The 27,507-nt window shown below is 38.8% G+C and overlaps 1 protein-coding gene across 1 annotated transcript in view; it reads right to left on the bottom strand.

Moving 5' to 3' along the window:
- Positions 1 to 27,507, bottom strand: part of TRAPPC12 (trafficking protein particle complex subunit 12) — a 791,394-nt gene that overhangs the window by 468,024 nt on the left and 295,863 nt on the right. Inside the window, exon 7 of the mRNA XM_044070401.1 lies at positions 5,278 to 5,294. Coding sequence (XP_043926336.1) covers positions 5,278 to 5,294 — 17 coding nt within the window. The remainder of the gene's footprint in view (positions 1 to 5,277; positions 5,295 to 27,507) is intronic.

The raw sequence follows: 27,507 nt of genomic DNA, 5'->3' as shown, positions 1-27,507 counted from the left end.
GGTTCTGTCCTTAAGCCAGTTTGCAACCCATCTTGTGACATATGGGTTAACTTTTGTTAAACTTTCTTCTACAACAATCACAGAAAGAACCATTTTGCTAAAATACATAAAAAAAAATATGTATAATCTTAAAACGAATTATGACAATGACATGCTTGCCAGTGATACTTCAGTGAACAGAGTGGATATAGTGAAGTCTAAAAATGCATCAGAGTCTGAAAAGATGCTGACAAGAAATGACATTTATAAGGGAATCACTGAATTCAAATTAGATGCAGATGTACAGTGCACTATTATATCCAGAGATAATTTTGAAGCTCTGGTGTTAAAAATTTCCAGAGAGAAGGCTACATGCAATTATTTCATATTTATATTTACAGACTTGGATAAAGACCACCAGGGCATTTATTAGCATAGCCGTGCAATCCAACCCAACTGTCTCTCAATGTATCATGGGAGTTTATTAGGAGGGGGGTATTTTTAGTTAGGAAGTTTCTAGAGTTAATGGAGGGGCATGCTAGTTTTGGCATTACTATCTGCCTCTATCAAAGGCAAGGGGGCCAGATCCAACATGAATTTCCAATTTACTATCCACTGGTCAAGGTTATGCTTAAACAGGGTTAAGGACGGACCATGTTCCAGACCATGGGGATCCTTTGAGACAAATATCTGTCTTGCCATCATATCTTATTTATGTCACAAGTAAAATTTAAATTCTTTGATTTTAGTGGTTCTGATGCGGTTTGTTTTGTGGATGTGCAAAAGGTCCATCAGAGCTGGATCCAAAGATGCCTAGTATGCCAGGCATAGGCACTTCTCAATAACTTGCAGGAGACAGAGTAGAGAGACAGGGCTTTAAGGCAATCCATATAAGGCAATGCGTTTATATCATGGATTCTTCAGGTAAGTAACCTTTGAGGACATTCCAAATGCTGCATATGTCTGGTCAGTTACACACCTAAGAGGGCGTTATACTCAATGATGGGCCTAATAAGGGCTGAGTAAAGTGGCACTATGACTTCCTTGGCCCTGGATGGCATGCTTTTATTTATAAGTTAGGCAATATATAATTATTTTCTTACCACCTGGCCACATGTCGGTCATATGCCAGATTACTGTCTACATATGTTCCTAGATCCCTGACTACTGGGTCAACTCTTACAGGTGTCTTATTGGAGTAATTAGCTTAGGTGGAAGTTTTCCCAAAAAGCACTATAATGTATTTATTGACATAGAGTTTTAGTCTGCGACTCTGGCACCAGTCAATTGTCTGTTTTAGAGCCTCTTATAAGAAGTTTGTGTCAGAGGGGTATCTATGATAGCTTCCAATTTGCAATCATCTGCAAATTTGGTCAGCAAAAGGCCCATGACATTAGCCTTTACGTTTGAGAAGTAGATGCCAAGTAGGAGTGTTCCTAGCATGGAGCCCTGAGGTACCCCGCTGGTGACTGGTCTCAACTGAATATGCCATCACTAATACTGACTTTCTGTGTCCTCGCTGAGAGAGTCAGCTGGCAATCCAGCGAGTTGAAGGGTCGATGTCCAGTTTGGTGAGTTTTTCAACTATACTCAAGCGGGGTATCGTATTGAACACCTCAGACAGGTCCAAGTAGGTGGTATGAACTTGCTTCCCTCTCTTCCACTGCATTGGTGACCTTCTCAAAGGGGACCACCAGGTTTAGTAGACATGATTTTCCCTTGACAAAGCCAAACTGGGTTGGGTCCAGTGTCTGAGGGTTACCCATGTCTTTTTTGATCATTTCCATGATAATTAATTCCATAACTTTGCCTGTTAGACTAGTCAGATTAATAGGTCTATAGTTTCTGGGGGTGGTTGATGGTCCACCTTTGTGAAGTGGGATAACTGTTGCAGTCCTCTATTCTCAAAGTATAAAGCTTGTTCTTTTTTTTTTCCAAAAGCATTTTTATTTTGCTTTCATTATAAACATAAGCAAATGTATATATAACAAATACAACAAAACAATAACAAAACTATTTACAATATTTAAATTCATCCATGATAAATGATTTTATCCATGAGAAGTTATCAGTATTTGTTCAAAAGGTTTTTCAATTTTTGCCATGCTATTTTTTTTTATGAGTAATGTTATGAGTTCTATAACAAATGGTTTGCAGTTCTTTTTTTACAAACAACTTTTGCTAAATTAATAAAATCTTTAAACTTCAAATCTTGTTTACTTTTCCAGTTCAAAGTAATAACTTTTCTGGCAATTGCAAGAATTGACCAGAGTAACTGAATCTGAGATCACATTATGTATAAGAACATTGAATAAGATTAGTGAGTTAGAAATACAACAGTTATCAGACCATAAAGCATTTACAAAATATCTGAAGTCTTTCCAGTACTGAACAATATTTCTACAGTCAATGAACATGTGAACCCAGCTGGCCTCTAGTAATTCATCACATTTCCAACATTTACTTTCACTGTTTAGAGTATAGAAACTCCTATTCACAAATTTCCATATACATATATGTGTGTGTATATATATATATATATATATATATATGTGTATACACACACAATCTCCAATATAATGAAGAAGAGGTACTATACATAGAATTCAATATTTTTTTGCATTAATCAGATATTTGTTCTCCGTTAATCTTTACATAGTCATTCCAAAAATCTGAGTCAAACTTTAGTGTCTTCTCTTAGTATCTTCTAGATAGGTGAGATACTTAATTTTTGAATATCTGTCTTTTCAAGACACCCAAGTAAAAAGCTGAATCAAACTAGGTACAGATTCAGTCTCTAGGTTGATTGATACTCTCATTTTGTTTTCTATAAACTGTCGTAATGAGTTATAAGCAACCAACTGTCTTGACTATTATCAAAACTACATAAAAAGAAAGTTTAGTGGTTTAATGCTCTTATTTTCAATAAACTGATGCCAGAATATCAAGTTATTTTCCTTTAATTTTTGCATCGCATTGATGTTGAAAGAATCGAGACAATCAGGGGAGTATGCTATAGGCAATATAAGAAATAGAAATTGTTTAATGTTGTAATCACAATCAATTATATTTTTAAAGTTAAATATTTGATTAATGCCATAAGAAAAATGATCAAACTTCTTATTAAATAAACAAAATTCAAGTATAAGCCAATGAACTCTACTTATTCCATATTGTTCCTTAAACTGATTTTCTATAGTTCTGACATCAGTTATATGAATCTCATATATTGTTTTCCAGCCAGATATATAGATAAGTGTGATCAAATGCAATATTACATTAATTATAACTGATTTGGAATAAAGATCTAAGCTAGGGAATGCTATCCCATTACTGTTCCAAGCTCTAATGTGCCATTTATATGCAATCCTAGGTTTTAAGGGGAACCATAAAAATGTAAGTAGCATAGAATCAATTTTTTTAAATACGTTTTTGGGAGGGGTTAGTATCAATGACTGCATATAAAACAAAATTTTAGCTAAAATTATCATTTTAATTAAAGACAGCCCATCTTACTCCATTGTGAATAACATTTTATTCCATCTTTTGATTAGTTCACTAAATGGTGGTTATTAAATTATTGTAGTTTAGTTTAACAGATCCTTTCCATGTACTCATTATACTGACACTACAAAGCCTGTTCTGAGGCTATAGTTAAAAAGTGACTCAAGCTGTCTTGCTAGGTCATCTTTCCAACTATTTAGCAGGCATCCCACGATATTATCAGGGTCCAATGAGACTGTGTTTTTGGCAACAGCAAATGCTGCCAGGATCTGCTCCCTGTTAATAGCTGGGGGGGGGGGGTTGTACTAATAGGTATTTCAAGGAGGGAGGCAGGGGGAGTGGGGGTAGGTGAACTTTGAGCTGAATTTGTCAGACAGCAAGTTTGCCATGTCTGCTCACTGAAGGCGGCACCACTGACTACCATTTCAGCACACTGATGTGTGCTGCTTTGAGGTTTTGGACATAGCTGGAGAAGGGCCTATGGATGTCTTTAGCTTGTTAGGCTATCCTGACGTTGTAATTGGCCTTGTTTGACTTAGTTATTCCTCTTAGTTTCCTGTTTAGTTTAATTAGAGAGCTCCTATCATTATAGGAATTGCCCTCCCAGATTTTAGCCATCACTTTTTTCCTTTGTTTATATACCCTATTACGGTTAGGATTCCACCAGTGTGGTTTGTTTTGAGAATTTGTTTTGGGCTTACTTCGAGTAGGTACTGCAGCCTATTTAGGATAACAAATAAAACCAATGTGTCAAAAGCTACTGACATGAATACAAAAATGAAAAATGTAAACTCAGTTCTTGCATAGGAGCACTTGACAAAATTAAATCTAGTAATATTTCCAGTCGCCTGGCTTGTGAAAATGGTTAAAAAAAATGAATTCAGAGAGAGAGAATGCAAAGAGTGAATGTGCACAGCAACAGCCATAGTTGTAGAGACACCTCAGATGCTGAGGACAGCCAAGGGAATTACAGCCTTCATAACTATGCTGATTTATTTATAGACTTAGGAGTTTATAAGAAGAATATCAAATGCACATAAATCCTGAAGGGTTACCAATGACACACAATCCAAAAAAAACTGCCTGTAACTCTCACGGGCAGAAAAGAGCTGGAATAGAAGTGAACAAATTGTTCAGATGTCATTAAAAATCAATCACAGCCAAAAGAATGAGTAATCAGCAGTTTGGTATGGTTACTATTGTAAAGTAAGACAAGATATGATTTGCAAACCAACACAGCTGAAACGGAGCAGGAAAAACGGTACTTCAAACGACCAAAAATATAAGGAAATTTATTAAAGTTTGTTAAAATAAAGCGCTTTTCGTCTGGTTTAATGACAGACTTCTTCAGACAATTACTTCTAAAAAAGGCTTGCTATATATACACACAGTTACAAGGAGAACCCAATAAACAGGCAAAAAGCAATTAAACAATTAAGCAATGAACTACTACGTACTGTTTTTTAAAAAGGCAGCCACAAATTCATAGCAGCAACAAAAAGTGATGCGTTAGCATTTGTTACTAAAACTATTTTGTCAAAACCACACCTATTAAATGAATATAACTTTGACTTCAGAAAGACTAAAGACAAAAATGTAATTATATAATATTGACTATAAGAAACAGTAAAAAGTTACAAATGTTTAAACATATTTAAAAGTAATGACATTATAAAAGGCTTAAGTGAATAAAAAACTAAGAAACTAAAAAATTAGTAAGCACACAAGCATTTACCAGGATGAAAAGTCTACTAACAATAGACCTGTGCAAACAAACTTGTCATCTACATAAACTCTTGATATTCAAAATACTGCTTATTGAGCAGTTTTCATTGAGACCAGGGGCGTTGAAGGCATTAAGTCTAATCTGCCAAAGCAGTTCTAATTCCTCTAATTTAAAACCTGTTGGACCACCTCTTTCACTTGCTATAACCTGGTCGATGACCATGAATTTGAAGGAATGGTTGGGAAAGAGAGAGATATGTTTTGCTAGAGCATTGTCATGTTTATTTTTTCTAATTGCATAAGAATGCTCGTAAATGTGGTCTTGGAGACGGCGCTCCGTCTTGCCTACATAAAATGCAAGACAACTTGCACACTGGGCCAGGTAGACCACCATTTTCGAGTTGCAACTGACCCTATATTTCAAGTTGTAAGTATAGTCTTCAAGTTTGAACCTATTAGATTCTGTAATATACTTGCAAAAATTGCAACTTTGACATTTATACATACCCACTACTCTACTTATAGGTCTCTTTTGACACTCAAACAAGTCTTTTAAGTTTTTTGCTCTCCTAAAAATCACTTTAGGTTTGATCCCTAATTTCTGACACAAACCCTGATCAGTCATAAGTACCACCAAAATTTTTGTATAAAATCTCAAGACAATCCCTACTGTTTGTACTGTAAGTTGTTATAAACATAGAGCTTTCGTTAAGTGTGTCAGAAATGGATTTAGACCTTTGAGAAGGATATGGATCTAAGTCAAGAATTGTATGTTGGTCGAAGTGGACCTCGTCTAGAATAGGTTTATAAATGCGTTTGTCACGTTTTTGGACCACTTCTTCTACAATGTTGCTGACCAAGCTGTCAGGGTATCCTCGATGAAGGAACATGTTTTTAAGAAAAGCACATTCATCGAGGAAATCCTGGTTAAGCGTAACAATACGGGCTGCTCTGACTAGTTGGCCTTTGACCACAGCTCGCTTTTGATGATACGGGTGACAGCTTGTATAATGCAAGAAAGAGTTTGAGTAAGTACTCTTTCTATGAATACTAGCTGTAAGTCTCTGAAGTTCAATGTTTTTCTTCAGCTAAATGTCCAAATAAGCAATGGACATGGTGTTAAAAGTAGATGTGAACTGGAGAAAATTAGTAGTCGCATTCAAATAATCTGCAATTTGTTCACTGATTGTGGCGTCACTGTCTACTACTATAAAGATGTCGTCGAGGTAGCAGGTGTAGTAAATGAACCTGTCACTGAAGCTACAATTGTTAAAGACAAAGAGGTCTTCCCAGTTGGCCATTACTGAATTAGCTACACTCGCCCCACAAGGTGAACCCATGGCGACGCCAACTTGTTGTAGATAAAAGTTGTTGGCAAACATGAAGTAGTTGTTCTCAAGTATCAAGACCAATAATTCATTGACTAAAGATATCTCAACATTTTCACCTCCATTCTTTCTCATAAATTGACTGACCCATTCCAAAGCTATGTCGTGTGGTATACATGTATACAGGTCTTTAACATCGACCGTGAGGAAGTTGTAGTTACTGCTAAAGACGAGATTTTTAATGTTGCCAAGAAAAGACCAAGAATCTTTACATATGTGGTTGATTTTCACCAAGTATTTCTGTAGAATGACATCTACCACTTTTGCACGAGGGTATGTAGGTGATCCTCTACCATCCAAGAGTGGACGCACTGGAGGGTTGACAACATCCTTGTGCAATTTAGGTATTCCAAACAAGTAGGGAAATCTTGGGTAAGATGTACTCATGAAGTTGAAGATGTTCTGGTCAATTCGGCTTTCAATGAACATCTCTTCAATACTGTCCTTTATGGTTTTATAAGCGCCATTAATTTTGGATCTCGAACTAAGTTAGTAAGAGGGACAATCCAAGAGTTGGAGCATTCTTGACTCATAATTGTCTTTGTCAGAAATAGCTAAACCCCCACCCTTGTCTGGTTTACATATTCTAACATTAATAAATCTAATGCTGTCTATACATTCCTTCTCAGCTTTAATGTTGTTAGTAAATGAAGGAAAATTATGACCGAACTTAAACTTTTGACGAATGTCAAGTTCGCATAGTTGTTCGAAAATATTTAATAATGGATGCAGTGGTGGGTTAAAGACACTTGGAATTCTATAAGGGTTTACATTAGAAGTAGAATTACCAAAGAACAATAAATTCAAGTTTAGTTTCCTAGTAAACAGTTTAATATCTAGGATAGTTTGAGCTAAATCCAACTTTTGGTTAGGGACGTACGTGTGACCTTTTGCAAAAAGTTCCACTTGGTCTTGGGTTATGTTAACTGTAGCGTAGTTGTATACTTTAAAGTCATTTTCAACATTAGTCAAAATGACCGGTAACTCTGGTGGTACCAAAAAGCTAGGACCGTCTTGACAAATGATGCTACTTACAGTTAAGTTTGGTACATAACCATCAAGGTGGTTGTAGTCACGTTCAGGTGGAACCGAAAGTCAAGTGAGGGTATCAGAAGAATTTGCAGCAAGGGCGACCGATGCTGAATCTAATTCCTGTATTGTTTCGTATTCCTTTTCGCTACTTGGTTTGATCTGTTTGTGAATTGTTTTGGTCTCACTCCTAAAATATTAGACGTATTAGATCTTAAATTGTAATGACAAGGAGCTTGGTTAACAAAAACACTTTCGTTTTCACTAGGCTCATTCTGTGGAGACCCCTCCAAGCTTACATCTTGGCCAAGTGAATTGTTGACCATGGGGGCTTGGTTATTCTCATAGTTGTTCCTTGTGGGTAGTGCCTGAGTGTTGTTGTTGACGCCGGGTTGAGGAGGACCTCCTGGGCGTTTCCAAACTTGCGCTTGTGGTGGAGGAGGATAGGCAGTTCCTTCACTATATGCCTTTACATCCCTGTCGATCTTTTTAGTTTTATTATTCTTAAGTTTGTCAAGATATTGGTCAATACTGACAAACAGTCTGCTATATTCATATTTGTACCAGAAGAATTGGTGGTCCGATTTAATTTTGGAATCCAAATCAGCAACTTGGTGACTTAGAGACTCCACAGACAAGGTATAGTGCCTAATCATTAATGTCAGTAAGTCAACACCTTGTTGTTGAAATAATGCTAACAAGTCTTTATGAAATGCTGAGTTCGTTATTAAGCCTGTGGGATACTGGTAATGTCTCAGACCTTTAGGAATAATGTTGCGTTTAAGGCACTCCTGGAAATATGAAATTTCCAGTTGAGTCTTTTTTAATTTAACCAAGAGTTTGTCCAGTAAATTCAAGTTGTACGTAATATCTATGTACTCACTGTTAGTATCAGACCGCTGGAGCTGTTCTGCATTCAAACTTGAAGTGAAAGAAAAATTACCGGTAATCCATTGTTTTATGTCAGGAAGACTTTCAGTGTTAATGTTATTGAAAGGAAGATTTGTAGTTGTGAAAGGAGCTCTTGAAGAGACAGGTTCGACGTTGTTGCCATTAGTAACTGTCGAATTGCCATTAGACGTTACACGCGGGTCGAACTGTGCTGTCCCTGGTCGAATTGGCGCTGCAAGTACAGGAGCGTCATCAGAAGTAGGTAAGTGGCTGGCCGGAATACTCCTCTGCCCGCACATAAGACTCGGTCCTCCTGTCAAGCCAGCTCCAATAAAGCTCTGTAAATGTAAAGAACTATTCGTGCCATTGTTGGCTAAAACAGTTACAGGACTGCCCTGTGCAGTTGGATGAAACAAAGGCACAGTTGTTTTAGCTTGTTGGTGGTTCTCTAATTTCACTAAACGATCAAGCAACATGTCCATACAATGCATAAGAGAGTCCAAAATGTTGTTACAGTTTCTATCAAGACTGTCATTGTGACAGGAAGGTCTAACCACGAAGGGCGATGTAACAACACTGGGTGGATTATTCAGTATTTCTGGTGTGTTCACGAATGTTGTATCGCCTTCACTGACTCTTGTTTCAGATGCCATAAAAACTAAGAAGACAAGAAAATTAAACACGAACTAGTAAACCAACACAGCAGAAACGGAGCAGGAAAATGAATTCAGAGAGAGAGAGAGAGAATGCAAAGAGTGAATGTGCACAGCAACAGCCATAGTTGTAGAGACACCTCAGATGCTGAGGACAGCCAAGGGAATTACAGCCTTCATAACTATGCTGATTTATTTATAGACTTAGGAGTTTATAAGAAGAATATCAAATGCACATAAATCCTGATGGGTTACCAATGACACACAATCCAAAAAAAACTGCCTGTAACTCTCACGGGCAGAAAAGAGTCGGAATAGAAGTGAACAAATTGTTCAGATGTCATTAAAAATCAATCACAGCCAAAAGAATGAGTAATCAGCAGTTAGGTATGGTTACTTTTGTAAAGTAAGACAAGATATGATTTGCATTTGTATTGCTCCACAGGGTCGGAAAAATTGATCAAAAGGGAATTACTCATTATATACAGTAGATGAAATGGTCCCAACAATGCCAAATTCTTTCCACAGCTAGCTGCAAATCAGCAATTCCAGCACATAAACTATGTGAAGAAGACTCCTAACTACACATGTTTAAATGCCGTTGGGAAGGGACAGCTTCCTTAGATATCTGTTTTGCATTTCAACAGCAACACAGGTGTTCCATAAAACCATAAATGAAGGCATCTAAGATATAAACATTAATTATGATCTGTGTGTTTGGGGTCAGATTCAAGAAGAAAATTGTACAGACTATAAACGGAGAAATACATCATCATTTCAAGTTAAATTACAGCTAATGTGAGATAACAGAGCCAAGGGAGCTGCATTCTAATGTTAGCAGTATCAATACCGGATAAATAAGTTGTAGCAACTGCAAAAATTACAACGTCACAGTATAAATAGGCATTAGTAAGTGTCTAGTAGTGATGTGTTATCTTGCAAAATTTTGACATAACATGCTTGAGATAACTTCATCTAAGGAAATAAGATGCAGCCTGAGAACTGAAGTATGAACAAGGAAAGTATTCTGAAATGTCTACAAAACTTGTTAGGTATTTACCAACATTGTAATACTATGATGTAAATTAGCCAGTTATGTCACAAGTAGATGCCAGCCAGAGAAGTAAACACTTGTAATCTTATCCAGTATAGACATCTTGCCTATGGATCAAGGGCAAAGCCCAGAAAGAAAAGCACATTGATAGTTTACAGATATGAAAAATCTATCGATATGTCTGATGCAAATAAGTTCATGTGGAAACAGACCATAAGCCCTTGCAAAGCACATTGAAAGTCTGTTTACAAAGTGCATCTGACATTGTAGGGAATGTAACTTACTCTGCGTAAGTATGACACGAAGGTGAAAGACCAAACAAGGAACTGTACCATACTTTTACTACTACTACTATAGCAGCAAAGCAATTCTACAGATGCATCAGCAGATACTTTGAAATGCTGTTACTAAAGCAATCTACAATTAAGAGGCTAAGACATCAAAAAACATCTTTAAGGAAAGAATTTCAGTCTTATTCTTCTTTCTAGAGAGGAACAAACTGTACCTAGGTTTCAGTGTTAAAAACTGGCAAAATAATAGCTCCTCATCAACTCAGAAGATAAATGTTTGATGAAATAAATTAATCACTTCTAGGAATAATAAAGTGCAAAACTACAAAAAAAAAAGAGAGATGTAATGTACTGTCATCCTGACTCAAACAGAAAGGACAGTTCTGTAAAATCTTACCATAACAGTAGATGTCCCTCTTCATTGTTGCAGTATTCTTTATTAAAGTGATTCCCTGCTATAGGTAGCCCAATGTTCGGCCAGTAGACCAAAGCATTAGGATTTTACAGACATCATACGTCACGCGTATGCTCCCCACCCAAGGTGTAGGGACATAAGTTTAACATACAGATGTACATACTTCAGAACTGAATAGCACCAGGAGGAACAACAGTCCTAGGAAGTAGGATGAACATGATGAACATGTGCATCCAGAAGGAGAAAAAGGAAAAGTGTAGAACCGAAGGGGGGAGGAGGGAGGGAGTGAATACTGCAACAGTGAAGAGAAGCACATCTAATGTTATGTTAAGATTTTACACAACTGTACTATGTCCCTCCATATCACTGTCACAGTATTCTTTACTGAAGGGAGAATACAAAAACTCAAGAGGGAACTTGGGATGAAGAAACCCAAGCAGGATAGTCCTGGCAAAGCTGGCTCTTGAATTGAAAACATCATCCAATTTGTAATGCTTAGCAAAGTTATCAACAGAGGTCCAAGAAGCAGCCTCAAGAATGGACCCTGTATCCAATAACTTGAAAAAAGCACCAGAAGAAGCCATGGCCCTAGTAGAACAAGCCTTTACTGAAGCAGAAAAGCTTTTCCCATGAAAGGAGTACCAAAAAATGGCCTTGGAGATCCATGAATAAATTATTTGCTTAGAAACAGCCAAACCTAGATATCTGGGATGAAAGGAAATAAAAAGCTGCTCAAACTTGAGAATGGCCTTAGTCTTATCTAAATAATATCTGAGCTGTCTATGCAAATCCAAAGTGTGAAGAACCTTCTCACTAGCACACTGCAGAGAAGGAAAAAAGGAGAGCAAATTAATAGACTAATTAAGTGACAACTCATTAACCACCTTGGGTACAAAAGGAAGATTAGTATGAAGTGACACCCTGTCACTATGAAAAACTAAAAAAGAAGGAAGAGCCATAAGAGCATGGAGTTCACTCTCTTAGCTGAAGTAAAGGCCAAAAGAATAAGTCTTCCAAGCACAATGTTGTAAGGAAGTCAAAGCTGCAGGCTCATAGGGAGCCAGAGTCAAATTTTCCAGAATAAAATTAAAGGTCTCAGGAAGGTGAAATATGCTTTCTGGGAGGTCTGATATGAAGGACACTTTTAAAAAATGTCTTGGCCTCAAACATGGGGCCAGGGAAGGAGGAGTTTATGACAAACAAGCAGAAATAACTGAAAGGTGAGTTTTAACAGAACAATATGCTAACCCAGCATGGAACAATTCACACAAATAAGAGAGAACCAGAGGGATCCCCAAAGAAAGTGGATCCTGGTTACAAGCAAGGCACCAAACAGATCTCTTCCATTTGGACATACAGTATTTCCTGGTAATGGGTTTCCTGGCCTCCTGCAGAACACTAAGCATGTTCTCAGAAAAAGAATGCCTAAAAGGGACCAAAACCTTATTACCCACAATGTCAGTTGAAAAGTAGTCAAGTGAGGATGGATGAGAGACCCGTTGCCTTTTGTGAGTAGGTCCGCCATGTGAGGTAACTTGTGTTTATCGTTCTTGGCTAGGTGCAGAAGAAGGAGGAAACAATGTTGTCTGAGTCAAAAGGGAATCACCAACACGATTTTGTGGGAATCCTGCCCTATCTTGAGCAGGACCCTCAGAATCAGAGGAAGGGGAGGGAAGGTGTAGAGACACATCCCCTTCCAAGAAAAAGATAGGGCCATCCACCTTCCAAGCCAGAGGGCTTGGGACTCTAGTGCAAAAAGTTGTCTATTTAAAGGGGAGGCAAAAAAGATCTACATGAAAAGTACCCCACCAATGGGCAATGTCCAGAAACACATCTCTGTGAAGCATCCATTCGTGACCCTGTTTTTTGGACCTAGTCAAACACTCTGCCACAATCTTGCTCTGAAGAAATGTAAATAGGCTGAAGAGTCAGTTGATACTGGACAGCTAGATCCCAAACTTGAAGAGTTAGCCTGCAAAGAAGGAATGACCGTGCAACCCTCGCTTGTTGATGTACCACATCACTGTGATATTGTCTGTAAAGATTTGAGGCACCCTGGATGAAAAAGGAAACAAAATGTCTGAAGGGTGAATTGAGAGCTCCCATCACCTTGATACTAATTTGTTCTGGCTGCTGATGAGGGAGCCAGAGACCCTGGACCTTGAGGGGACCGAAAGAGGCTCCACATCCAATGTCTGTGGTATCGGAAAAAAATTCCTGAGAGGGGACTGGAGGCTGAAAAGGAAATTCCGGGTTGAGACAGAGCTGATGAATCTACCACTAAAGCTCGAGCTTGAGGCATAAGAGGCACTAGAAAAACTAGAGTATGACTGTTTTGGAGCCCGTCTGACTTTAGGACCCACAGAAATTTTCTCATATGAAGCTGGAACAAAGCAACACAGGAATGGTGGAAGCCAAGAATCCTAGTGCTCTTAGAATCTCTCTGGATGTAAATGGAACCTGAGGAAGAAGGTACTGAAAAATGACTGATTAGAAAAAGAGCCAGGGGAGGAGTTCGGGAAGCCAGCATATTAATGGTCTGGAGCCTGCAAACAAGAAACACATGATCCTGAGAAAGAACCAGGACTGATTTCTGGAAGTTTACTGTAAACCCTAGGCTTCACAAGAGGCAAACAGTATAGTGGAGATCTGGAGGTCATCCAGGTAAGGAAAGATTTGAACCCCTCTCATCCTGTAAAAAGCAATCACAGGAGCAGGGCATTTTGTGAAAACCCCTGGGGCAGTATAAAGGCCAGTGGGCAGAGCAGAGAACTGAAAATGCAAGGAAGAAACAAGAAATGCAAAAACGTCCTGAAAACAAGATGAATTGAGATGTAAAGATAAGCATCCTTGAGATCTAGGGAGACCAGGAAAGCCTGGGGAAGAACAGAAAACAGGGTCTGAAGGGATAACATCCAAAAGGAAGGGAACCTTCAAAAAAGGGTTGAGTTGACAGAGGTCTAGAACGGGTCTCCAGGCACCTTCCTGGGAACCAGAAACATTCCGAAATAAAACCCCTTCCCCTCTTGGGAAGGAGCACAGCTTGAAAGGTGCCTTGTGCCAGATGGCCCTGAAGTAGTTCTGGGAAGAAAGGAAGCTATTCCTGAGGAGGCTGAGGAATGCCCACAAAAGGAGCCTAAAACAAGGAATATAACAAGAGATCCTACAGAAGTATTAGACATATTTCAGAAATTCTATGAAACTTTGTATAAAGCAAAGAAATATAAAAATCAAGAAAAGGAACAAATGGAAATGTTTATGGGAAAACTAAATATACCAAGGTTAGAGGTAGATGAGGCTCAATTACTAACCGTTAGGACAGGAGGGTATGAGATAAAATTGGTGATGTATAACCAATCCACAGGAAAGTCCCCAGGAATAGATGCTATTCCTGTGGAAGTTTGAAAGCAAGGAGAGAAAAACTGAAAGATCTGGAAGATTTTGTTTAACAATATTTAAAGAAGTGGAGGAGTACTAACATCCTGGAAGATAGTGGTGGTAGCTGTAATACCCAAAGAGGGTAAAGACCCATAAGAGCCAGCTCCATGCAGGCCAATTTCAATATTAAACCAAGATTATAAAATGATCATGTCTATAATGGCTAAAAGAATGGCAAAATTGATGTCAAAACTGATAAATATGGATCAAAGTTGTTTTGTTTACAGGAAGCAAACATTTGACAACATTAACAGAATAATGATGATCCACAGGGAAGCAGAATGTATGAAAATATCACTGTTGTTGACGGGTCTTGATACAAAGAAAGCATTTGATAGAGTAGGCTGGGACTTTATGAGCATGGCAATGGAAGCATTTGCATTCCCTGATAAAATTATAAGGTTGATTAGGAGGATATATGAGAAATTGGAGGCAAAAACTGATGTGGATGGGTTCTTCTCCAGTAAATTCTGTTAGAGAAGAGGAACCAGAGAGGTGTGTCCTCTTTCTCCTTTGTTATTTGCATTATATTTAGAACCACTGGCAAAGAAAATAAGGGACACAGAAATTCAAGGATATAATTGATATGGCAATGAAGAAAAGCTAGTTCTATTTAGAAATATTATTTTATACCTGATAAAACCAGAAAAGGCTATTTCAGTGTTGTAGAACATTTTGAGATAGTTTCAGATCTTTTCAGGGATACACAATTAATGAAGCTAAAACAAAAGCAATAGCTGTAAATTATGTACCAACACGAAATGGTTCAGCAATATCCATATTTATGGGGACATGATAAAATGAAGTACTTAGGAGTAAGGATTAAAAATGAGATTCTGGTATGGCAGCTAAGGATATGTGAGAAGAGACTAAAAACATAATAAAAAAACTGAGAAAGTGGAAGCTCTGTTATATTGCTATGGATAGTAAGACTGAAGCAGTTAAAATGTTTTTAGTCGTTTTAGTCTTGTATACAGGTTACTCATATTTTTATCAACCTAAGGAGAAATTGGGGATAGCAGTTAATAAAGAGCTGAAGGATTTTATCTGGAAGGGGGAGATGGCAAGTGTCGAGTGGGATAAGATGATTCTTCCAATAAAACAAGGCAGACTGGGATTACCCAATTTGAAGGGGCGGAGTTACACAGTTACTATACATAGCGCAAGCAGAAACTGATAATTCAAAGTGGAAAGAGATAATGACGAATTGGGAGAAAGCTCAAGAAACAAGGAGAGACTGTGATTTTGGATGCAGATCTTTAAAGATAATAACAGTAATCCTAAAGAATAATGTCCTTATATTCACTGCTGCTGTATTCTTAACAGATGTATTCCCTACCATGGAAACCCAAATGTCCGGCCAGTCTACCATAGATTACTTGCTGCTTTTAAAAGGTATACTGAATGGCACCCAAACTCTCCTTGCATAGTGTAGGGCATAATGCTGATGTTCAGGCCTGCCATAATCAGAACTTCTTTGCTGGCAGTCTGAACTTATCTTTTTACGATCTGTCTGTATACCTGCATCTGTGTCCTGATAGCTGAATGAATTTTCAGTCTCCAGTGACTAGCTACGCTTGTTTGCTGACTTCTGTTGCAGTTGCAGATAAGTACCCCGTGTGAAGACTGGTAGTGAAGGGTGAAGGCTGCCAGCCTAGCCAGATATAAATTTATAGATAATTCTGTCATTTGTAAATATGAATGTAAACTACAGGTTTGTTGTCTTAAATGTAAAGAAATACTGTTACATGTGGAACTGGAAATAAATGTGACAACAGTGCACTCTACTGACCAAAGTAAAGCATGCGGTGACCCTTTGAAGTAGACAGTGGTTCTGAAAAGTCTAGATGAAGAAATGTTTTCTATTGTTTTAACCAAGAGTTAAATTGCTAGATTTAAACATGCAAATGTATTTTATTGCTCTGTTCCTGACCAACTGCAAGATAACAAAAGGGAGATGTTAAGAATGCAAATGCAGTTAATGTGTAGCCTGGGAACTCCAGGAAAGTGAAAAAAATGATGTAATGTTTATCAGAACTGCAAAAATTAAACAGAGAGAATCAGAAGGCATTAAGCATTTTTGCCGTGATCATCCAACTCATAGCACTGCCTGTTGCTCACATGTAAGTTATCTTAGACTTGTGTTTTCTTTTAGAGATAGCTAGAACTAGAAAGATTAGACTGTTTTTCTGTGATGTCAGTACTGTACTACTAAATTATTTTATTTCTGTGTGACCTCTGAACTCCTGACTAGCACTGACTGTGTAGCATAACGTACTGTCTTGTGGTATTAATTATTTATTATTAAATATTTTAAAAATTATTACCTGTAGCTGGTTTGTGTAGAGATAATTTAAGCTCTAGATTACACTGCATATTTATAACAGTTTACTGTCCAAGTCACTCCAAATAAGCTTTGACTGATTAGTCACACTTACCAGTTGGATAATAATATTGCACAGTAATAATTGGACACTCTTTTAAGGGCCTTTGGGTAGCTGATAAATATTAGCTGGGTGGTGGCAAGTGTTACTACAGTATAGTCTGGAAAAGGGGGCAGAACTGGAGAACCTGTGCCAGCTTTCCCCAGGAGTGCCTGTGTGGTTGCATAAACTTATCTCAAAGTGTGTGTGTCAGCTACTTGGGCAGGGACACGAAACACTGGTTGGACAAAGAGGGTGCTGGAGATTTTAGATTGCCCAGCTAGAGATCTGGACCCTATAGCTGTGCCAGTGGGGAGTCTTACTGGAGATCTAGAGAGCAAGGGAGCAACCAGCCCCGGACTGACTGTGATCTCTGTGTGCTCTTAAGGGAAATTGCACTTTACTGTGTGTATTTGTTATGCTTTCCTCATATATGAGATGTCCTCTCTGGTGCTGGTGGTGATGACTGAGGCTCCTTGATTGCTGGGCCAGGGCACAGGAGTCACACCCCGTTGGGGATTTTTTTTCTCTATACTTATTTTGTGCTCCTTGGGGTTATTGTCGTCCAGGAAGGGTAAATGCCACTGTGGGAGACAAATTCCCCATAATGACCTACATGATGAGTGTGTTTTCTTTTTGACTAGAAACTTCTCATGACAATACATTTTGTTATATTTGTCAGACATTCATTCTGAAAAACCCTTCGTAGCAGACTTTCTTCCATTTGCTTGTATCTAGACAACCAGTGGCTTAAGCTTCTTGCTAAAGATACAATGGAAGGAATCTTCCATCCTGTGGCTCAGCCGTTAGGAAAGGTGGTGGTGAAAAAGGTACTAATGGAATCTTCCACTCTCCAGCCTCTGCCAGGTGTTTCTCTCAAGGTCGTTACAAAACAGAGGCTAACCCAGCTGTGTTGTCAGATTTCTCTGCCACAACCATGTCGGATACCGGTGAGAATCTGGTTGACAGCACATCCAAAGAGGATTTGCAGGCATCCATCTCATATGTTCAGGGGGAACCACGGCTGATTTTTTTCTGAGGGGCCTAGGAAAATTCCTCAGTTTTTGGTTGGGGAAGAAGTTCCTACTATGGTTTTTGACTGCTCTCCTGGGTCGGAGCCTTCTCAATTTTTTGGAGAGGACATTCCCTTAAAAAATAAACAAAAAATTAAATGTTTCTTCTGCTCCTAGGGATCCACAAAGTGAGCGGCAGGCATTCACTCAAGGGCCATTTACTGCTTTATAAGTTCATAGATTGCAGGCGTCCTAGATTAGTAGTAGGCTAACTGCCCTTGTGTGCTATTTTATGCCTACCCAATCATACCATGTAAGAATCAAACCCTGCACCTTAGGTCTGCAAGATAAACACCTTAACCATTATACCAACCTCACACTGGTATAATGCCTCCTCAAGGGGTTTCGGTTCCTGCTCTTCCTTAGTCCTCTACTACCCTTAAAAGGACTAGGGAAGGATTCTTCTGAGGATGAGTCAGATCCGGGTAATGAATCTCTGACTTATTCTACACTAATTCCTTCTCCTTTAGATTATCGGTCAGAGGAGGTGGAATCTATTAGTCCAGATGTTCCTTTTGAGGAAATTTTCCTTGGGGACACACTCCCCAGGGTGATGGATTTTTTCAAGTGGGATTGTGTTTGGGTCTCTGATATCCTTAAAAGGTACTGAGAGTTGCTGTAGATGGAATACCCTAAACCTGCAGTTATTCCTCTGTTTTGGCTGCTTTGTTGGATGCTTTTTCCAATGCCTCTCATGTCCAATTCTCTGCCCCCTTCTCCCAAGACGACTGACAGGTTTTACAGGGTGCCTGAGGATTGTTCTTTCCTATATAAATGTCGTGCTGCAGATCACTCTGTCATGTCTGTAGTCTCTGATAAGCCATCTCAGTTGCTTCATTCGTCCAAGTTACTGCCTTTTGACAAGGATAGCAGAACTATGGAACGGAACGAAGAAGGTTTACGTTTTTGCTACCCCCCCCCCCCTAGCTTTTAAGGTTATTAATTATCAGACCTACATGTCTAGGTATGTGTTGGCTCTTCTTTCTCAGGTCTGTTGACTTACTTCTGATTTTCCAGACTCCGAGGGTAAAACTTCTGTTCTTTCCTTGCTAGGGACTCTCTCAAGTCATTCGTCATTCTGTTAAATGAAGTTATGATGCAGCAGATGCCTCTTCTAAGGCTGCTGCTATTGGTTCAATGTTGAGGAGGTATTCTTGGCTTAGGCTTCAACCTCTACCCGATAATATCACAGTTAAGTTGATGGATTATCCTCTGGATTCTAAACTTCTGTCTGGGGAAGCTGCTGCTGGCTTAAATCCCTTTAAGAGTATAAATCCCTTTAAGGGTAAGATCATTTTTTCCTGTGCCTAAATTTCAGAGAAATTACCCCGCTAAGCTTGCCTTTGTTGGTAGGCAATCCTGCTACTCTACTAAAGGTAGGAAGAATGGCAAACAGGCTCCTCCTGCTAAGGCTACTCGGTTTTCAGGGAATCTGAAGCTTTACTTTCTGAACAAACCAGGTGCTGTATGACTCTCAGTCTCTTATAGGTTCATAGGTTGGTACTGGGCTATCTGCCCGAAGGCATATATTAGCCCAGCCACATTGTGTGGTATTCACCGCCCCTTTAGTAGTTCCCTAGACCCTTGGTCCCAGCCACATTCCTCTTTCTTTTCCTGTTTGGCTTCAGATTGCTCTCAGGATTCTTGGGTTCTGTCAATTATTCGTCAGGGGTACTGCATGGTATGGAAATCCCAACCTCCTTTTATGGGCATTCCTCAGCCTCCATGGGAAGTTCCCTTTTCCCCCAGAGGTTCTTCAAAATCTCTTGACTCAGGGTACTATTCAAGAGGTGCCTGACCCCCAAACTGGGAAAGGGTTCTACTCCAGACTGTATCTAGTGTCCAGAAAAGAGGGCATTTGGAGACCTAGTTTAGACCTCTCTCATCTAAACACTTTTCTAAAGTGCCTTCCTTTTGCATGTTGTCCTTTCAGATTCTGTCTCCTATGATGCTCTCTCAGGCCTATCTGGTATCTCTGGATCTCAAGGATGCTTATCGCCCCATAAATCGATCCATCCTCTTTTCAGGAAGTTTTTGAGTTTCTCTGTTGATTCCTGGCATTTTCAGTTCTCAGCTTTGCCCTTCCTACTGCTCAACCCCCATGAGTGTTCACCAAATGCCTTGCTCCTGTGATTGCATTTTTGCAGGCTTCGATGGATCCAAATATTTCCTTACTTAGAGGATCTGTTGATTTTGGATTCCTCTCCAGAAACCCTTTTGCAAAAATTTTGTTTGCCATTTTCCTTCTTCAGAGCCTGGAGTTCACTATAAATTTGAAAAAGTCTTCTCCGACTCCTTCTCAGGATCATGTTTTTCTGGGTTGCAGGATTCAAATGGTGCCACTGCTTGCATCCCTACCTTCTCCAAAGGTCTTAACTCTCACTTTTCTTTCAAACTCTTCTTCCTCTGGCTTCCATTACCAACAGGGAGTTTCTGAGAGCTCTGGGTTTCATTTCATCCACCATTCTGATGCTCCCATTGGCCAAACATCACATGAGAAAGCTTCATTCATTTCTGAAGTCAGTGTGGCTCCCACATGCACAGCCTGTACACTTTTTGTAGCTCCTCTTCTTCCTTGTTTCAGACAGGAACTTTACTGGTGGATTTAGCAGCTGTCTCTGAATCCAGGGATCACTTTCCATCCCCCTCTTGCTTCTCAGGAATTGCTCCCAGATGCTTCAGACATGGGATCTGGGGCAATATTTAACTCCCTAAAATACAGGGGGTGCGGTCGCCTCATCAGCAGAAGGAGCACATCAATGTCAAAGAGATTAGAACTCTTCTGCTGGCTCTTCAGACCTTTCATCCTCTTTTCTCTTGAGGGCCTCTCGAGGTGTTCACAGACAATAACACATTGATGTGGTATATCAACAAACAGGGAGGAACGAAGTCTTACCTTCTTTGCTGGTTGGTGTCAAGTATGAAGTGACTCTTCAGGCAGTTAATATCCCTTCCGGTCACAGCACTGTGGCAAACACTCTGAGCAGATCCTTAACTCAGTCCCAAGAAAGGATGCTTCACATGGATGTGTTTCTGGACATTATCCACCAGTGGGTTACTCCTCAATCCTCTGGTGTGGAAGGTGGACGCCCACTCATTTTTTTGGAAGGGGATGTTTCTTTATGCATTCCCTCCCCTTCCTCTCATTCCAAAAGTCTTGTTCAAGATTCAACAGGATGCTCCCAAAATAAAGTTGGTGACTCCCTTTTGGCCACTACAGCACTGCTGCCTTCTACTTCTGCATCTAGCCAGAGGCAATCATCACAATTACCTCACAGGGTGGAGTTAATCACACAAGACAAGGGATCTCTCATCCATTCCCACCTGTTCACACTTCAAATGACATTGTGGGCAACAGAATTTTGATTTCTCACGGACATCTTTTTTCTGAGGATGTGCTGCAAGTCCTGCAGGAGGCCAGGAAACCTATTACTAGGAAATCCTACTTATCCAAATGGAAGAGGTTTTCTATTTGATGCCTCTCTCGTAAACTTGATCCACTTACTGTGGATGTTCCTCTTTTTCCTCTATTATTTGTGAGTGTTGCTCAGTGCTGGTTTGGCCTATTCTTCTATTAAGACCCACTTAGCTATCTCTGCTTGTGTGCCTTTTTCTCTTCCCTTAGCTTCTAGATTTGAAGTTAAGCAACTTCTTAAAAGTGTCCTTAATATTAGACTTCCCAGAAAGCCTGTTCCTCCTCCCTAGGATTTTAATTTTGTTTTGGAGTTGACTCTGGCTCCTTTTGAGCCTGCTGCTTCAGTTTCCATGCTACATTGTTCCTGGAAGACTGATCTTTTGTTAGCTCTTACTTCTTCCAGACTGGTGTCTGAGTTGCAGGTCCTTATGGCTTGTCCTCCTTTTTTGGTAATTCATGAGGACAGGGTGTGCTTGCACAACAACCCTTCTTTTATGCCCAAAGTGGTTAATGAGCTATCACTGAATCAGTCTATTAATCTGTATACTTTTTTCCCCAGTCCACAATCTGAGAGTGACAAGGTGCTGCATACTTTCAATGTGCATAGGCAACTCAGGGTTTATTTGGATAAGACTAAGGCTATTAGAAAATCTGATCAGTTGTTTCTTTTCATCCTAGATCTTTGGGACTTGCTGTAGCCAAGCAAACCATTTCTTCTTGGATTTCTAAGGCTATTTCCTTTTGTTACACTTTTCATGGCAAGAGCCTTCCTTCTTCAGTTAAGGCTCATTCTACTAGACCTGTGGCTTCTTTGGGTGCTTCTTTTCAAGGACTTGGATACTAATTGTATTCTTGAGGCAGCTAACTGGACTTCTGTGCATACCTTTACCAAGCACTACAAGTTGGACGATATCTCTAGAGCTAGGGCTGGTTCTGCTACTGCCATTCTTCATGGCTTTTTAGGGGGCTCTTCTGCACCTTCCCCCTCCCATGTTTCCTCCTGAGCTTTGGGACTCTCCTATCTGTTAAGAATACTGCAGCAGTGAATGTAAGGACATAGTACAGTTGTGTAAAATCTTACCATAAGGGTAGATGTCCTTGCCTTCACTGCTGCAGTATTCTCTCCATCCTCCTAGTCTTTTGCCTTCCTAGATGTACATATTACCTCTTGGGTTTCTTGGACTGTGTTCCTACTGGGGCATTCATTTCTGATTATGGTAGGCCTGAATGTCACCTCTATGCCCTATGCTATTGCAAGGAGCATTGAATGACTTTCTGCATACCTTTTAAAAGCAACAAGTAGTCTTTGGTAGACTGGCTAGATGTTTGGGCTTTCATGGCTGGGAGTCCCATCTGTTAAGAATACTGCAGCAGTGAAGGTAAGGAAATCTACCATTAATGTAAGATGTTACATAACAGTACTTTATATTCATAAAACAGCAGAAAATATTCTAAGAACTAAGCCAACACGGGAATGGAGAAAGGAGATTCTGCCATTAAGAATGACTGCAATTAGGGATACAGACAATAGGCAAGATGGGGCTGGAATTTGTTGGAGAAATCTGGCAAAGGAACCAAGGTACTGGGTGCAAATAACTAGGGAGGGAAAGTTAACAGAATAGGAAAACGCCAAAACTTTATTTGGACTGCAAGTGAGAGGTTGCCTTCCCCTATCAAGGACTGATATCAGAGTATAGGCAAACAAATAAGGAGGCCCTAAATGAAAGGCCAGCACTGGTACAGCTTTTAGTAGAATCTAGAACAGAAGTTGCTGTTAAAAAACTGATAATTAGAGTAGATAAAATATTGCAGGATAACTATATGAATCTATCAGAGGAGGTCAGAAAGTATTGGGAAGAAACAAGTAATCTCCGTGGTATCCCCAAAGTCTCAAAACAACCCACTAAAGTGTAGTGGGTCTAAAAACAAAACAGTGTAAGAAACTTCTGTGTGTGGAAGATTTTCAGTCCATATATTTCTAGTTAATCACTGTATATTAACCTGATCAGACAATAGTAGTAGAAGTAGCGAAAGTAAACTCGTCAAGTCAAAAAGTAATAATAGAAAATATATAATTCTACAGCATTACTAAGTATTCGAAAGTAATCTGTTTCCAGTCGAAAATCCTTTATTAAGTACACAGACAAGCGATCCAAGTAAAACAAAAATAGAGTAATAATTTCCTCACAAGATTTCTAAATATATATATATACTTTTTATCAGGCATGGGAGTGGTTTATTGTGCTGTAAAACAAAGTGTTATTGGTACACATGTTAAATTCACATCCCTTCCCCCATCAGTGCCCTACCTAGTAGTTGTCATAATAATATATAGCCCTAATGTACTTTAATGGTACATCTTATTTAACCAAATTATTAAGTAGATTATTAAGTCTGTGATTTTATACAAGGCAATATACTACATGGCTGGAAATATATCAACCTTAGTTCATTTTGCGATAAAAAATTATATATAAATATATACATATACATTTTGCATGTAAAAATCAGTTTCTATTTTCATAACCTATTGTTAAAGATCGCTTTCGTCTTTCTAGACTTCTTCAGGTCTGTGTACAAGAACCATAAAAACCTATATAATTGTATAATTAGTTAGTATTGTTATTACCATCATTTTGGATAAAGTGGAAAAAAGAGAACCAGAAAAAAATAAAAATAAAAAAAAAATAATAATAATATATGTACGATGATGGAAACAAAATATACAAAAATTTCAAATGATTTAAAATGGTATTTAAAACCAATTTGTAGAAACAAAATAAAATAAAATACAATTAGTCATGTAAACAATGTGGCAATTTTCTAAGTTCCAGTGCACTTTTAAATGAACAGTAGTAGTTTAGTCCAGGCTTTCTAAAAGAGTTCAGCTTTAATTGCCACATGAGTTCATGTTTCTCCAGAATATTCAGGATGTCTCCTTCAAGATCACCCATGTCTATGCGATCCAGGATCTGGAACTTAAAACCTGTGTGTCTTTTATGAAGAGAACACTCCCATGCCTGATAAAAAGTATATATATATATTTAGAAAGCTTGTGAGGAAATTATTACTCTATCTTTGTTTTACTTGGATCGCTTGTCTGTGTACTTAATAAATGATTTTCGACTGGAAACAGACTGCCTGCCTTGCTTGGATTACTTTCGAATACTTAGTAATGCTGTAGAATTATATATTTTCTATTATTACTTTTTGACTTGACGAGTTTACATTCGCTACGTCTACTACTATTGTCTGATCTGATTAATATACAGTGATTAACTAGAAATATATGGACTGAAAATCTTCCACACAGAGAAGTTTCTTACACTGTAAAGTATTGAGAGGAGAGACAGAATGAGCAATTCACAAAGAAACAATGGTGGATATATGTTTGTTTCTTTCTTTCGGCTTTTCCCGGTTAGGGGTCACCACAACGGAACTCCAGTCAGCTAATTATTGGCAGTAGATTTTGACGTGCTGGCTTGCCGGGCCTAACGCACAACCTTCAACGAAGGAACGCCCATTCACACATGTCGCCACACAGAAGACGCTCTAACTGAGAATCGAACGGGCAACGTCTAACTGTGAGGCGACAACACTACCGCAACACCACCACCGCAGTTATGCTTCCTAAATATGACGGGGAAGAAAGAGGGAACTGAGAACATATTTTCTGGGAGTGTAATGAGGTGGCATTCTTTAAAGATTCTCTGCAGACTACTCTATCAGTGATACCATGTGAGTAAATTGGTATATCTAGGTAAATGATGTTTCTGAGCTATGATACAGAATTGAAATTGCCTAGATATAGTAAGACTTTGCTGAGTCAAATTATGGTGGCTGCCAAAAATGCAACTACTAGAAAATGGAAATCAAAGTCTAAACCAACTGTACTAGAAGCAGGAAATATAGCAACAGATATAAAACAAATGGAACTGGGATCTTTAGAAAAGGGTAGGAGCATATTACATTGAAAAAATAAGGAATTGTGGGAACAATACATACAGGGGAAGGAATGAGGCTTAAAAGAAGGCAGGATTGAAATGAGCTGTGTAATATTTGAATGACAATGACTGGGCAGATTATAAGTGATGCAAAATGTTTGCAACTAAAATTATATCAATGTGGTCCATGATGTATAATGCTTGCAATTAAGATTATGTCAATATGGTTTGTTTTCATTTATATAAATGTATGATTGCCTATGTCATAAGTGATGATTTAATATATTTTTTTGTTAAACAAGACACACAAGAGGAGCATTCAACAATTTAGCCTTATCATCAGGCAAAGGCTGGAGATGAAGTCAAGATTAACGTCTCAAAACAGAACCAAAAGCAGCAGCTCTAGAGGAGCCATTAGTTGCATTACAACTACATTTAACAGAGGGTGGGTTACTTGAGAAGTAGAGACCAGTAAAGAGAGGCCAAGGCCTTCCCTTCAGAATCAGGAAGGTCTGAGATAGCCTGGAAAGCCTGAGAAAGAAGGGCTAAAACATACCTGGTCATATGGGTCTGGTAATTAGCCTGAAATGTCAAGGTGGCAGCAGTACATACCTTCTTGGCCAGCAATCGCATAGCTCTGCTGTTCTTATAGTGTAGTAGGAAGCAAAAGTTTATTTGGGTTTGTCAGACGAGAGAGACACTACAGAAGGGTCATTAGAACGACATTTATCAAAAAACCTACACTCGTTAGGCACCTTGTAAAATATGTCAGGTTTCTTAGGGGCTGGAGGTTAAGAATCTGGGGCCACAGACGCTGCTAAAAAGGCATCCAAAAGGGATGCCATGACAGGAGGGACAGCAGAGGGCTTAGAGGAATCCATATGGAGGAGCTCATACTATCTGTTTTGAATGTCAGAAACCTGAGAACAGTCCCATTTAAAAAATTCCATCATACAGGAAATAGTATCCCCATACGAGAGTTCTTCAAAGGGAGAGTCTGGGCTAATAGAGTCTTCCTCCTCAGATCCATAATCCAAGGGAGAAGGGATCTGAAAAACTACGCCAAAGACTTGTTCTCTGGGTCTCTTGAGTGAGGCACAGGACTGAGGGGGAAGCAGGTACAGAAATTCCTTGGGGAAGCTTCAATGTCATCAGTGCCTTAAATAACCCCTGGGTAAAATCCTGCTATTCACACTGGGGATGTTTGGGAACAGGGTAAACATGCTTTTTTTTTTTGTTTGTTTTTTTCTTTTAAGGGACGTCTGCCCTAAACACCGTAAGAGGTTCAGATCCTTGGCCTACATTCAACTAAAGTAGTAGGAATCTCCTCCTGAGAAAGTATCTGCAGAATCCCCATTGGTCCCTCTGAAATAATTAGCCAAGGTTCCCCCTCAATGGTGAATGTGGACAAGTGGAGGTAACGAACTAGTGCAAAGTCTCAGAGAATGAGTGACAATTGCTATGAGGACTGTTACAATACAGTTCTGGAATAAGTAACATTCAAGAACACATTTAGTCTCTTATAACCTCAACTGTTAATAGGCAGAAGCCTAAAAAAATAAACTATCTACTTTAACTATATTACCAACACCTAAACCAAGCAAAAAGAAAAGAAAGTAAATACCGGAAAAAAAAAATAACAGGACAGAAACAGTTAGGACCTTAACTGAAGATGATTACCACATATGCAGCCTGAAGATAAAAGTTAAGACAAGAAAAGAAAAATCACTGGAAACTTAACAGCATGAAGCTGAAGTACTTGGTCAAACAGCTGAACTATCGTTCTATGTTGTCTGTTGGAAAGATGGAATGCTGTCCAAGAAGAATCGCAGACATATGTACAAGACAATATATACTACAATCCGAGGCAGAATAGCAATCAGAATCATAAGAAATAAACTGAAAATACTGAAAGACAGACTGTAGAGAGGTTCCTCTAGTTATTTCTTCAAATAAAGCTGTAATGCATTAAGAAGGATCTCAAAAAGAAGGCAATATTGGCCCCAGAGTGAATAATCCTAGAAGTGGAAAATCACTGAAGAAAACAGGTATATATGACTAGTTCAACAGCTTACTGTTATATTAAAGAATGAAAAATCGCATTTACTAAAAATAAGCCTTGAATATGAATTACCTGATGAAAAAATCCCACTGCATGCTTAACAGATAAGTTTAAAATGAACAGTATAATATAATCCACATCAAGTATTCTTTTCATTTACATGTGCGTGTAGAAATACACACACACATGTATATAAAAAACATACAACACACACAAACATATCC

This window comes from Protopterus annectens, chromosome 1.part0 (genome assembly GCF_019279795.1).
Source record: "Protopterus annectens isolate FY-2018-M chromosome 1.part0, PAN1.0, whole genome shotgun sequence".
Classification (NCBI taxonomy): Eukaryota; Metazoa; Chordata; order Ceratodontiformes; family Protopteridae; genus Protopterus; species Protopterus annectens.
This window is presented reverse-complemented; position numbering and strand designations above follow the sequence as displayed.